Here is a 12,406-nt window from a genome sequence, read left to right as displayed (position 1 = left end):
TGACGTATGTCTACACAACAACGTCAGCGCAACGCGACTTTCCGTCGCTTCCCAGTGTCGAGTCCTGCCGGAACAACCGACACATTCTACGTGGGGTGAACATGATGAAATAGGGATGGAACCGGAGCCGGGGGTAGAGACGGAGCCTCCTCCGGAGAAGGAGAAGCCATTGCCTGCAGCTGTCAGGGCTAAGATAGAGCGGAACAGGCAAAGGGCGCTGATGCTCAGACAAGCCCGGCTTGCCAGCAGACCTTACCCCGTTAGTGACGGTAATTATAATGTGACATAACCCGTGTGAATGCCCATAATCTAAAACACGAGTTAGATGCCTTCTTTCGTTAAAGAAAGAAAATGTATTTTTTATTGGACAGTGCTGTTAATAAGACTACACTGTACTACTACAGGAAGACTCTTGCAGTAAGCACGTCCCTCTGCCCGGTACCTGATGTTGGTTATGCATTCCCGTGCCACAGCCCGTATCAGTCCCTGTATTGTGACATGGGTGGCCAGACAACCAGCTTGCTGCATAATGATGATCCTATCACATTTATGTTTGGGATACGGTCGTATTGTCAACCTGACTTAGGTCGACAGGGTAATAGGTGGACATGGATGAAGGTCGACAGGTGTCTAGATCAACATGGTTTTAGGTCGACGTGGGTTAGGTTGACATGACACATTCTCTTGGCACTCAAAGCGTTAAACCTTATCAATTCTATTTTAGAGCAAACCTAATTAAAACTAAAAAACTGCAAAAAGAAAAAAAGGTACATTTCAGAGAAATGCACAAACAAAAAAAGAGTTAAGCAATAGTACTGTTAAACACACTGTTTTGAATTGAAGTAAGCAATATTAAACAATGAGTTGTTTCTCTGTGTATTGCTTGTTTAATGTGTTGGTGTTTGCTCCTTAAGATTGTTCTAACCTTTTTTTTTCCCCCTGTATTATGGGAATGTTGGGGGAGAAGCTTGATGCTAAGCAGATTTACCACCTCTCATCTGTTTCACCTCCCTGTATATTTTTTTTTTTTTTGTGTGTGTGTAATATAGTGCATTGGTTCAGCTTACTGATACCCCTTTTACACCAAAAACCCTGGTCGGACCCTGGTCTTTGAATGCTGGAGTATCCAGGGTCTGACCCTGCTTTATACCCCATTTACACAGCACTTTGACCTGGGTCTGCACCATTTATACTGAACCTGGGTCAGCCCTGCCTTAAATAATATATAAAAAATATATATATATATATATATATTATTTAAGGCAGGGCTGACCCAGGTTTAGTGTTTTTTAGGGGGTAGATGGGGAGTGCTGTCCCCGGGTGCTGGGAGGAGGGGGGTCCCTGCGGCTGCTGAGGGGAGGGGGGTGCCTGTCAGCCTGAGGTCTGAGCTCACTCAGCGGAGGAGATGATGTGCGCCGCTGCTGTACCACTACCCGCAGCCGCAAAGTTCCTGCGGCGAATGTACAGTCAGTGGCGGGGGTCCCTCTGGCGCATGGGAACTAGTACTAGTTCCTATGTGCTGGAGGGACCGCCGACACTGACTGTCCATTCGCTGCAGGGACCGGCTGCCGGGGGATGGTACAGCAGCGGCGCACATCATCCCCTCCGCTGAGCTCCGACCGCAGGCTGACAGGACAGGTACCCCCCCTCCCCTCAGCAGCCGCAGGGACCCTCCCGCAGCAGCTGGGCACATCTTCCCCAGCGCTGCACGCTGTGGACCCGCTGCGGGTGCAGGCACCCGCAGCGGGACCATTTACACCGCCATTTACACGGGTCCTATCCGGGTTCTACCCAGGTCAGGACCTGGGTAGAGGACCTGTGTAAATGGACATGGATATACCCCATTTACACCGCCGATGATCCGGGTCTGACCCGCAGCTGATTCGGATTTTTCGGCGGTGTAAAAGGGGTATTAGATGAAAACCACAAGCAACAAAAATTTGGTATAATGACAGGGATTCCCTTACAATTGGCTTTTATTTAGAAGTCACAATGTTGTGCCTGTATTTACAGCATAAGAAAAATAAAAAACTTTGGTTTAAACCAGCCAACCCTGATTTAACACAACTCTCTTCCCTATTCTCCAGTCAATTCTTGACCCAAGTACAAATTTTGCTTTCTAGACCCAGCTTTCATATTTTGTATATCAACCTCATGTGAGGCATTGTATCAAAGGCCTTGGCAAAATCTAAAAAGACTACATCTACTGCTCTTCCCCCTAACTTCCAGATAGCAGTTTCCCATTAATTACCATCTGAAGCCATTAGTTCTCATACAGTGTTGCGATCTGGGTGGGGTGGAGAGTTGTGGCCTTAAAATTGTTGCAGCTCAAAGTCAGGCTCTTTAACTAGCAACTTGTGTTTTTTTTATTTAGGAAAATCTGCTGTGAAGGCTCTTCCAAGGGTTGTAGATTCAGGCGGAGGGTTTTTTATCGAAGAGGAAGAAAAAGAAGAGAAGACTGTGGAAAATGTTGTACATCAGCCAGGTAAGCCATCATGGACTGTTCCAGGTTTCTGTCCAGCAGCTAGCTATTTGTACTAATAATTTGAATTATTCTGCACCAGGAAAATTCTAAAAAACTTTTCATACCATGTTGATTTACTAGTAAGGGTATATTTTGTGGATATCATATAAAGCACTGGTTCGCACCCCTGAAGTACACATGATAGGTGATGTTTCGAGATGTTCTGTCCGTGGAAGCAGTAGGGATGATTATTGTCCCAGCAAAATAGATTAATTCACCTGTACATGATTAAAGAAGTCCACAAAACATGACCCCTTTTTGAAAGTGGAGTTGAGGACCACTGCTATATATAATAAAAAGATTACCTGTTTGGGCTTCACCGTTTATATGATGTGTTGCATACACCCAGTGCTGCTTAGTACGCTCTTGTGGAAAATTTACTAAAGGATGTTTTGTTCAATTTTAATCTATTTAAACTCCATAAAGATCAATATTGTATGGTAAATTTTCGCTCTGATCTCATCTGCCTTCAGTATGTTGCCCATGGTGAATTTTGTACCACTCAGAAAACAGCAGGAGTAAGTTGAGTACAGCAGTGGTTGGTCACCATCCTCTCTGCACACTGCTAAATATTCTGCTTAATAATCCCATAGCAAGTTTTGTGGAGCTGATTAACTTATCTTTCCTAATATGACCAGAATGGAATATCTCCAAGTGTCATGTGTAGTTTGGGGTAATGGTCAAAGGGTCGACAAGAGGAAGTTTGACATGCATTGGGCTGACCATTACAGGTCATACATGCCTACTTTTGAAAACTACAGATGTAACGCAGCTCATCCAGCGCCGGGGCTCACCAGACCACCCAGGCTGGTGAGCGGACACTACATCTGACTGGCTCCCACACGCATGCGCGTCCCAGTTTCCCGTCGGCAGGGGACGGGAACCCTGCCCGTCTTCGCTTCAGGGAGACTGGCAGGGTTAGGGTGGGGGAGTGGGGAGGTGGGGGAACATGGCGGGGGGAGCTCAGTTGTAAGGGAATGCAGGCACGTCTCGTGCGTCCCCTTCCGAAGGCTGGCAGGGGCTGGTGCGTGGCGAATCCACCGCCAGTCCCTGCAAAGACTACAGGCGCTCCATTTGTAGTTTCAGGGAAATTCAGGGAGCAGAATTTTGCAAAGTGTCCCATTGAGGGGGGGCTTGTCAGGCTCCACCCAAAGGGCATGTCTAGTTCCATATATGGATAGATTGTGAACGTGGCACCTAGAAGCGTGGGTGTGTACTGCTACATCTGAGACGAATCTTGTAAAATGACTTATATCCAAATGTAGATGAGCTCCAAAGCAGTTAGTAAGAGCTACTGTACTTGCTAATGTGCTGGGAAACGGTGCTGATGATTCAATGTAAATGTATCTGTCTCTCATTTCCTTTTTTTCCCCAAAAATGTAACAGTGTAATGTGGGCTAGGTGACATGAGGGAGATTGGTAGACTAATGAGGGAGAGCGGGAGATTGCTGCTATTTCATGGAGTCTCCTGCAGAATGCAGGAGGGTAGGCAGCTGTGCTGCAGGTCGATATGGGATTAGGTCGACATGGGCAAGGTCGGAAGCCAAAAGGTTGACATTGTACGGCATGAAATAACGCCTGTAGACACATATCGGCTCAAAAAAAGTGAAAAACCCCATGTCGACCTTCCCCTTGTCAACCTAGTGAATGTATCCCTTAGTTTTGTAAGTTTCTAAAATCACACAGAAAAATGCTGAAGCAGGATCACACAAGTAACACATTTATCCGCCTAGGTTGGTGGTAAATATAGATCTATCAATGGCCAAGTAACGTTATGGAAGAAAACCTCTTATAATAAAATACTGGCAGGAGATAAATGGGAAATATCTTAAAGTGAACATAATCTGTCTCTGCAGGTCCGGTACTGGAATCTGATTATCTATTTTGTGAGGAATGTGGCAAAGACTTCATGGATTCCTACTTAAGCAATAACTTTGATTTGGCTGTCTGTGACAGCTGCAGGTAAGTCACACTCTCCATTTCTTTCTTTACATTAACGTTGTTCTAGGATTTGGGTACTATGCGATGGGTATTGATGTGTACAAAGTTCTTTGTCTTATAGGAGTAGCTAACAAAACAAGCCCGACTGGATTTTTTTTTTTTATTATTTTTTTTTAGAGTTGCTGGATCTAATTTAGTGCAGTGGTGCAAACCAATGCTGTTTGCACCACTGCACTATAAAACACCCTGTGGTAGATGCATGAATCAGGGATTAGAGTGGAGAAGTGTGCCATTGCAACCAATCTGCTTCAAAGTAACATTTATTAAGTGCATTGTTTAAAATGATATGTAGTTGCTGATTGGTTTCCATAGCACACTTTTCCACACTTACACTGATTTATAAATCTACCCCCCTGTATAGTCCCATAGTGCACAATATTGCAATAGGAATAGTGCACAAAAACCATAGAATGGGCAAAACTGACACAAGAATCCTATCAGCAGTGTTTGTTATATCATCCAGACCATGACCTGATCTATCCTGATTTTATAGGATGTTCCTATGACTTTAAATGAATAAAACACCACATCCAGTTTCTCTCCATTTGTTGCTCTGTGCAGGAGTTGGAGTTTGGTAGGAGATTTCTTTAATTTTTTTTTTTTTAAACATATAAATGACTTGAGAATGTTTGGATATGTTAGGGACACAGAAGAAAAGCACAAGCTCATTACCCGGACTGAAGCCAAGAAGGAGTATTTGCTGAAAGACTGTGACATTGATAAACGGGAGCCTGTGCTGAAATACATTTTGAAGAAAAACCCTCACAATTCTCACTGGGGAGACATGAAACTTTACTTAAAAGTACAGGTATAAAAGCATCTTAATTTAAATATTTCTATTTTATAACCCTCCCATAGACATGTGCATTACCATTGCAGAGAATCTGCCCTACATCTTACACAATGTGTTGGCTTCATAGAGATGAGTACACACAAACACTTCTAGTTCATTTCTAGGTTCTGCATGTGTGACATCCAACTAGAGCAGAGTCTGCAAATAATGGGCCTTTCCAATAGGCGCAGAGGATTAAAAACCTAATACCCTGCTATAAACTGTTTGTACATTAAAGTTATGTTTCTATGTAGTATTGCTTTTCTCTACTACAATGGATTTTATTCTGTGCAGATAGTTAAACGTGCATTAGAAGTTTGGGGCACTGAGGAAGCTATTGAAGAAGCAAAAGAATCTCGACAGGAGAACAGGGATAAAATGAATCAGAAGAAATTTGACAAAAAAGTAAAAGGTAAGGTGAATAAATGTATGACGCTTACCACCTTCTGTTTGGGTAGAAGTGGCATTTGTACAGTGTGTTTTCCATTGGTGTACATATATTCTTCTGGAATGCAGTTTATACCACATGAATTCAATGCAATCGCTCTGATTTGTTTGGAGATCCAGCAATATGGCTGGCACAATTTCAGCTTCCCAACCACAGCATCCCTTACCTATGTTGCTGCAGGTATGGCTAAATGATTTTCCCATTGTTAAAGGGAGAAGTAGTATCTATATAGGTTATAGGTGCTCTATTGTAGTAGAACATTATTCAGACAATACTCCAGATTCTCTACTCCCCCAGCTCACCTGTAACTCACCAGTTGATATGACTAAATACTTATCTGACACTTTGATGTTACCACCACCATCTTACTCTTCATTTATGTAAATTTCTGCTGTTACGGTTATACTTTTTTTTTTATGAAGGAGCAACATATTATTTAGCGCTGTGCTTCATGTTATTTCATGCTTCTAATAACCCTAATTTTCCACCAACATTGGTAACACAATTTTGGATATAACTTTTTTCCACCCCCATAACTTGTTACCGACCAGTAATACCCTTTTCAGACACCATATCCCCAACCTCCCAGGTTTTACGTGGTGTTTCAGTTCATGGGTTATTTTGCAGGTCCCGACCTGACCCCCCCCCCACTCCCCATTTTCTCATAGTTTGGTTGCACTTAATTAACAAAATCGTGTTGCACTTAATTAACAAAATCGTGTTATCAGCTTTTTTTTGTGCAGAAATGGCTGGAAATTATTGATTTTTGTAGAATTGCACATAGGGAAATTTGGATTCTATTTCTGGGAATGTTTAATTTTAATGGGTGCTTTCAGTAACAAGTCTTAGTGGCTATATACATAAGCATATTGAATCTAGCATTAACGCAAAAACATTGTTTAAGCAAGTATTGAGACAGATGGTGTTACTGTACATACCTGTCCTATATGTTAAATACACAGCATGTATCCTACAGATGTTAATGTATTATCCCCTAAACTTTTGATAAACATATCTGGAACAGATATTGGAAATACGATATGATTTATCTTTGAATCAGGGAAAATAGAGCAGTTTATTCAGCCAAGTAAGGTAGGTAATTCTGCAATGTGCATTTATCATTGACCTCCCAGATTTTCTGATTTAAATGCATTTGTTTGCACTCAGGCACCCTCAAAACAGAAGGGCAAACGAATCACAAGTTGCCATATTTGTGGTTTCCTTTGACTACAGAAGTGTTGCTTCATGCACAAGCGCAAAAGCACCTGAATACATTAAAATGTACTGTTAGGGTGATGACCCATTTTATGACAGGCTATATTATGGGCAGTATTCAATGAGGATAATTCGTCCTGTTTCACTGCGAATTTGTGCTATTTTCGCGTTGGAAGGTGATTTTTTTGGGTCAGAAAGCGAATCACCCTATTCAACATGCACTTCTCTCCGTCTTTCTAAGTGATTTTCGCAGTGTGTCGCCGTGTAGCAAATCGCCACCTTTCATGGTGAAGAGGAAAGTGAACTTTTAAAATAAAGTTGTTGTTGTTTTACATTTGGTGTCAAAAAATCAGGAATTTTATTCTGAGAAGGGGCATGCTATTTGCACATGAATATATATTTAATTAAAATGTTTTTTTTTTTTTTTACACAGAGCAGCCAGCAGGGGGCCGGGAGCCGAGAGCCGCTCATTACATATTCATATATTCACTGCACCCGATCATTACATATGCACGATTGGGTGCATTGAATACCTGGTCCCGTTGGCTCTCACGGGGGGCCAGCCCACATACATTCTGGGGCAGGCAGGGAGACTTCCATCTCCCTGCCTGCCACCGTCCTCAGGCTCCCTGCGGTGTCCGCCACAGGGGGTTCACACTCGCCGTCAGGGGCAGCGAGCTCCTGCGACGTTGAATAGGGGGGACAGCGAGGCTCCGGAACACGGCGGGCAGTGGCGAGTGTGCAGCGAATCCTAAACAGGATTTGCTGCACGCCGTGAATATTCTCATTGAATATGGCCCTATATTTCTACATTGCATTTTAGTAGGCTGGATGATTATTCTCGTTGTTATCATTATTATGCCCTCCCAATGTGCTTACATGATGTTTGTGTTCTAGAACTGCGACGTGCTGTCAGGAGTAGCTTATGGAAAAAGGAAGCAAGTGGTCATCAACACGAGTTTGGTCCAGAGGAACATGTTGAAGAGGATATGTACAAAAAAGCCTGCATCACGTGTGGTTATGAATTAAATTATGAAAGGATGTAAATTTTTTATTGATTTTGTATATATTGTATAAGAGAAAAAAAAAAAAAGAAACAAAACCGAACTTTTATCTTGTGTATTCACTGAGCAAGTACTGGGGTTGAAATGCATTACTTATCTCTATGGTTAGCAGCAGTTGCTCACGTGATTTATTTCCTGCGTTGCACTCTCTCTATGCAAACTGTTTTAGATTTGCAATTTATTAGTCCTGTGGTAAACACTTAGGTGACGTTCTAGACCAGGGGTTCTCAAGCTATTTTGCTCTGAGATTCCATCAGACAATAAAAATAGTTTCTGACCCCTGTGAAAGTTAATGTAGAATGGCTGTCACATGTATGGTCAGCAGACTGCTCATGCACAGCAGCTTTGCAGAGGCACAAAACAAGTGAAGTGACTGCTAATGGGACAGGGGCACAGTGGGTAATGGCGGATGGAAAAGAGAGGTGGTGGTGTTTAAATAAGTCTGTCCTCAGTGCTTCCCTCCCTCGTTCTCCTGCACCCCTGCTGCTTTTTTCTGGAACTGCACATCTTGGTGCCTGCAGATGGCCTCCACCCCCAATATGCTGCGCTTACTTACAAGAAGTTCTTCATGGAGTGGTGCTAAGAGATCTACCTCCAAACATGCAGAGCCTAGCACGGCACCCATCGCATCGCAGACCATAAGGCATACGATGGTATGTGATGCGATGTTAGCCAATGTTATACAATTTTAAATTGTATACCATCGCATTGTATGCCATATACAATGGTATACAATTTGAAATTGTATAAGCACCCTAATGGGTGTTTTCAATGTTAAATGTGCCCCCTTATAAGATAATTAACATTAATGGGTGCTTAGTATGTTAAAAGCACCCCCACTATCAACGCCAACCCGAAGCGTGGCGAGCGCAGCGAGCCCACGAGGGGCGGCGGTGGTACGCGTCCTCCAACCTTTTCATACCCCCACTATCCACGTCGGTGTGGAGTTGATTTTATATAGTGCAGCGAGCCACCGAGCCCGAAGCGTGGCGAGCGGACGTGGAATACATGTAAAGTAATACGCGTCCCCTCACCACGCTTTGGGCTTGCTGCGCTCGCCACAATATATAAAGTCAACTCCACGCCGACGTGGATAGTGGGGGTATGAAAAGGTCGGAGGACGCATACCATCGCCCCTCGCAGGCTTGCCATGCTTCGGGTTGGCGTTGATAGTGGGGGTGCATTTAACATTGTAAGCACCCATTAGGGTGCTTATACAATTAAAAATCGTATAGGGGCTTATACAATTTAAAATCACATCAGGTACATGGCATGCGATGCGATTCGATGTCGTACGACTTAATATCGTGGGCGCCGTGGTAGGAAACAAGTACCCAATTAGATCTGGGGGGGTTTTGTGACAATATGTCACACAGGAGCGCTGATATTTTTAATGTTTTTAAACGTTTTAGACAGGAGGACCTTTCTCTAATCTGGGTTTAGGTTGCTGCCCCCTATATTCAGAGGTTTTTGTGATCCTCTGGTGGAAAACTTTTTTGGGGTAGAAATCGGTGAATATCACCAACTTCTGTTTATAGGAGGCGCAACTACACCCAGAACAATAAACACAATTTTTGTATAATCAAAATATAATATATTTTCCATATATATCATAAAAAACAATTTATCGAAGTGCACTTCTAACATAATAAAATAGACATACAAGACAGACTACATATAACATAAAATCAATCTAGAACCATTATGAGGCTATATTCAGTATAAAATGAGACTTTGGTAATTAAGGCTTTTTCAAATTGTATGAGGCAATGGATAATAGTTACCAGTCCCGCATTAAGAGAGTCAATCTCATCTGTGGCCATATATTGTAGTTTTAAGGATGTTCCTTCCTGGTGTGCTTTTAGGCAGTCTCTCTGTGTGGGGTAGAGGTGCCCCCTTTGCTTGTTTCCAACTGGACTCCACACTCCCAGGCTCAGATGTTACTCAGGTCCACAGTACAATCACAGTCTCTGTTAGCCTAATATGCAATGGGTTGTAGTTAACAGCGGTACTTGGCAACTTAATAGAGGCTCACATACGCGTTTCTCCACCTCTGGTGTGTCGGCGGCTTCCTCAGATACCTGAGGAACATTAGGTCAACACAAGCATTAGATCGACATGGGCAGGGTCAACATGGGGTTTTTCACTTTTTTTTCGAATGTCGACATGGACACAGTTTGAAGTGCACCGCATCACTCAGCACGCTATTTTAATCTCAAACCACGCCCTAGTGGATGGTAGGGCATGAAATACCACCTGTCGGCTCAAAAAACAGTGAAAACCCCCATGTGGACCTTGCCCATGTCGACCTAATGACCTGTAGACCTAGACATGTCGACCTAAACCCATGTTGACCTTGTTGCCTGTCGACTTAGTGATGTCGACCCACTGCTTGTCGACCTAGTTGCTGTAGACCTAATGACCGTATCCCCTAGGTGCAATAGATGTGGAAGGGGCAGTTTTGCTGTATGTTAGAAATTAATTCCACTAAAAAAAAGTCAGCTTGTGAAAAGGAGGGCTGCTGCGCATTCCCAGCAGCAGCCCTCCTTCCATGGTCATTTGCAGAGTCAGTCTGGAGTCCGCAAAGGACTATGGGAGGAGGGGCTGCTGCTGGATATACACAACAGCCCTCCTTTTCACAAGCGCCCATTTTTCTTAGGGGCATTCATTTCTAACATACAGTGCCACAGTTGCAGCACCAACCACCCACTCTGGCGCTACTGCTGTCGTGCAGAGTTCAATTCAGTTCAGCGGCGCTGACAGTTGGCTGCCCTGGCCCCCACTGATCACCGATGGTAAAGGAGACTGCCGTCCCTAGGCATAGGCAGATGCCCTAGGCCTGGCTTGTCCAAACTGTGTCCCTCCAGCTGTTGTGAATCTACACATCCCAGCATGCCTTGCCATAGTTTTAGCATTCCCAAATCGCAAAACTGCGGCAAGGCATGATGGGACTTGTAGTTACACAACAGCTGGAGGGCCACAGTTTGGACATGCCTGCCCTAGGCAATAACCTAGTATGCCTAGGGCCGGCTCTGCTAGTGAGGACTGAGTTTTGGAACCACTGCCCTATGTAATTGCATTATGCTGTATATAAGAGCTATATGTTTGTTTTTGTATTTTAAAGAACATAGGGGTAGATTTATTAAGCTCGGTGAAGTGATAAATTGTCTGTTTTTTATCACCGGCCAATCAGCTCCTACCTGTCATTTTTCAAAGTTAGAAGCTGATTGGCCGGTGATAAAAACCAGACAATTTATCACTTGACTGAGCTTAATAAATCTGCCCCATAAACCTAGACTACGCAGTGACTTGACAAACAGTGGGGCAGATTTATTAAGCTCGGTGAAGTGATACAGTGTCTGGTTTTTATCACCGGCCAATCAGCTCCTAACTGTGATGTTACAGGCTTGGTTTGAAAAATGACAGGTAGGAGCTGGTTGGCCGGTGATAAAAACCAGATAATTTATCACTTCAAGCTTAATAAATCTACCCCAGTGTTACATAAGTATATGCATTCTAAGTATACTGTAGGTAATCAACATTTTGGTCAGCTGTGTTTCACTCACCTCAATTTTCACTCATCTGTAATGCTAAAGTCATTCTAGACAAGGAATTTCATCTAGTATTTCTACATTTACATCATTAGTAGTGGTATCTTTATTTTATTTAAGGACTGGCATGGTATAATATCTGAAATAATAAAATGTGTTCTTCTATGTGGCATTTTTTTATAATATAACTGACAGCACTTAACCACAGAATTATTGTGTGGGTAATGTCACAAAACAGTGGATTACTCAGAATAGAAGATCCCATAATCCAATTTGATGGAAATTGACATGAGCAGAGAACAACAAATAATAAAATGTGATATTTCCAGATACCTGAATTAGTTCTTTCTTCCAGGTGCAAGATCACAACTTTTCCTGAGGGCACTTTCAGTAAACCACCTAAATATGTTCAGTAATCCAGCAAATAGCTCTTACATTCAGTGAGAAATGAGACAGGTGTCATATGTGTGCGCACAGCTTATACCACCAAACTTCTTTTGAGTTATAATTTCTGTGGTGTATGGTTTTACTCATTGTTGGTGCAGTATGACAGAGTTTTCTCTATTTCACACACTTTGAATTTCTTAAAGGCCCTTATTCTGATCGATGCGGATATTCCCGCTTGCGTACGGGCCGCCGATGTTTTTCTTCTGCGCATGTGCAGAGGTCACTCTGCGCATGTGCAGGCGATTTCGCCGCAAGGATTCTCTATACGCCGCACAGGGGGCGTAGAGGGGCGTGAGGGGCTACTTATCCTCATTACCCTATGCA

At 43.2% G+C, this 12,406-nt stretch overlaps 1 protein-coding gene across 1 annotated transcript; it reads left to right on the top strand.

Moving 5' to 3' along the window:
- Positions 1-3: 3 nt before the first annotated feature.
- Positions 4-8,133, top strand: XPA (XPA, DNA damage recognition and repair factor). The gene is made up of 6 exons (XM_083179639.1): positions 4-269; positions 2,375-2,485; positions 4,381-4,486; positions 5,168-5,333; positions 5,652-5,769; positions 7,918-8,133. Exons 1-6 carry the CDS (start codon positions 116-118, stop codon positions 8,064-8,066), a joined length of 804 nt encoding a protein of 267 aa, XP_083035765.1. The 5' UTR covers positions 4-115; the 3' UTR covers positions 8,067-8,133.
- Positions 8,134-12,406: the final 4,273 nt, after the last annotated feature.

Source organism: Crinia signifera, chromosome 1 (genome assembly GCF_055691185.1).
Source record: "Crinia signifera chromosome 1, ASM5569118v1, whole genome shotgun sequence".
Taxonomy (NCBI): Eukaryota; Metazoa; Chordata; class Amphibia; order Anura; family Myobatrachidae; genus Crinia; species Crinia signifera.
Note: the sequence above shows the minus strand (reverse complement) of the source record. Positions and strands in the feature narration are given on the sequence as shown.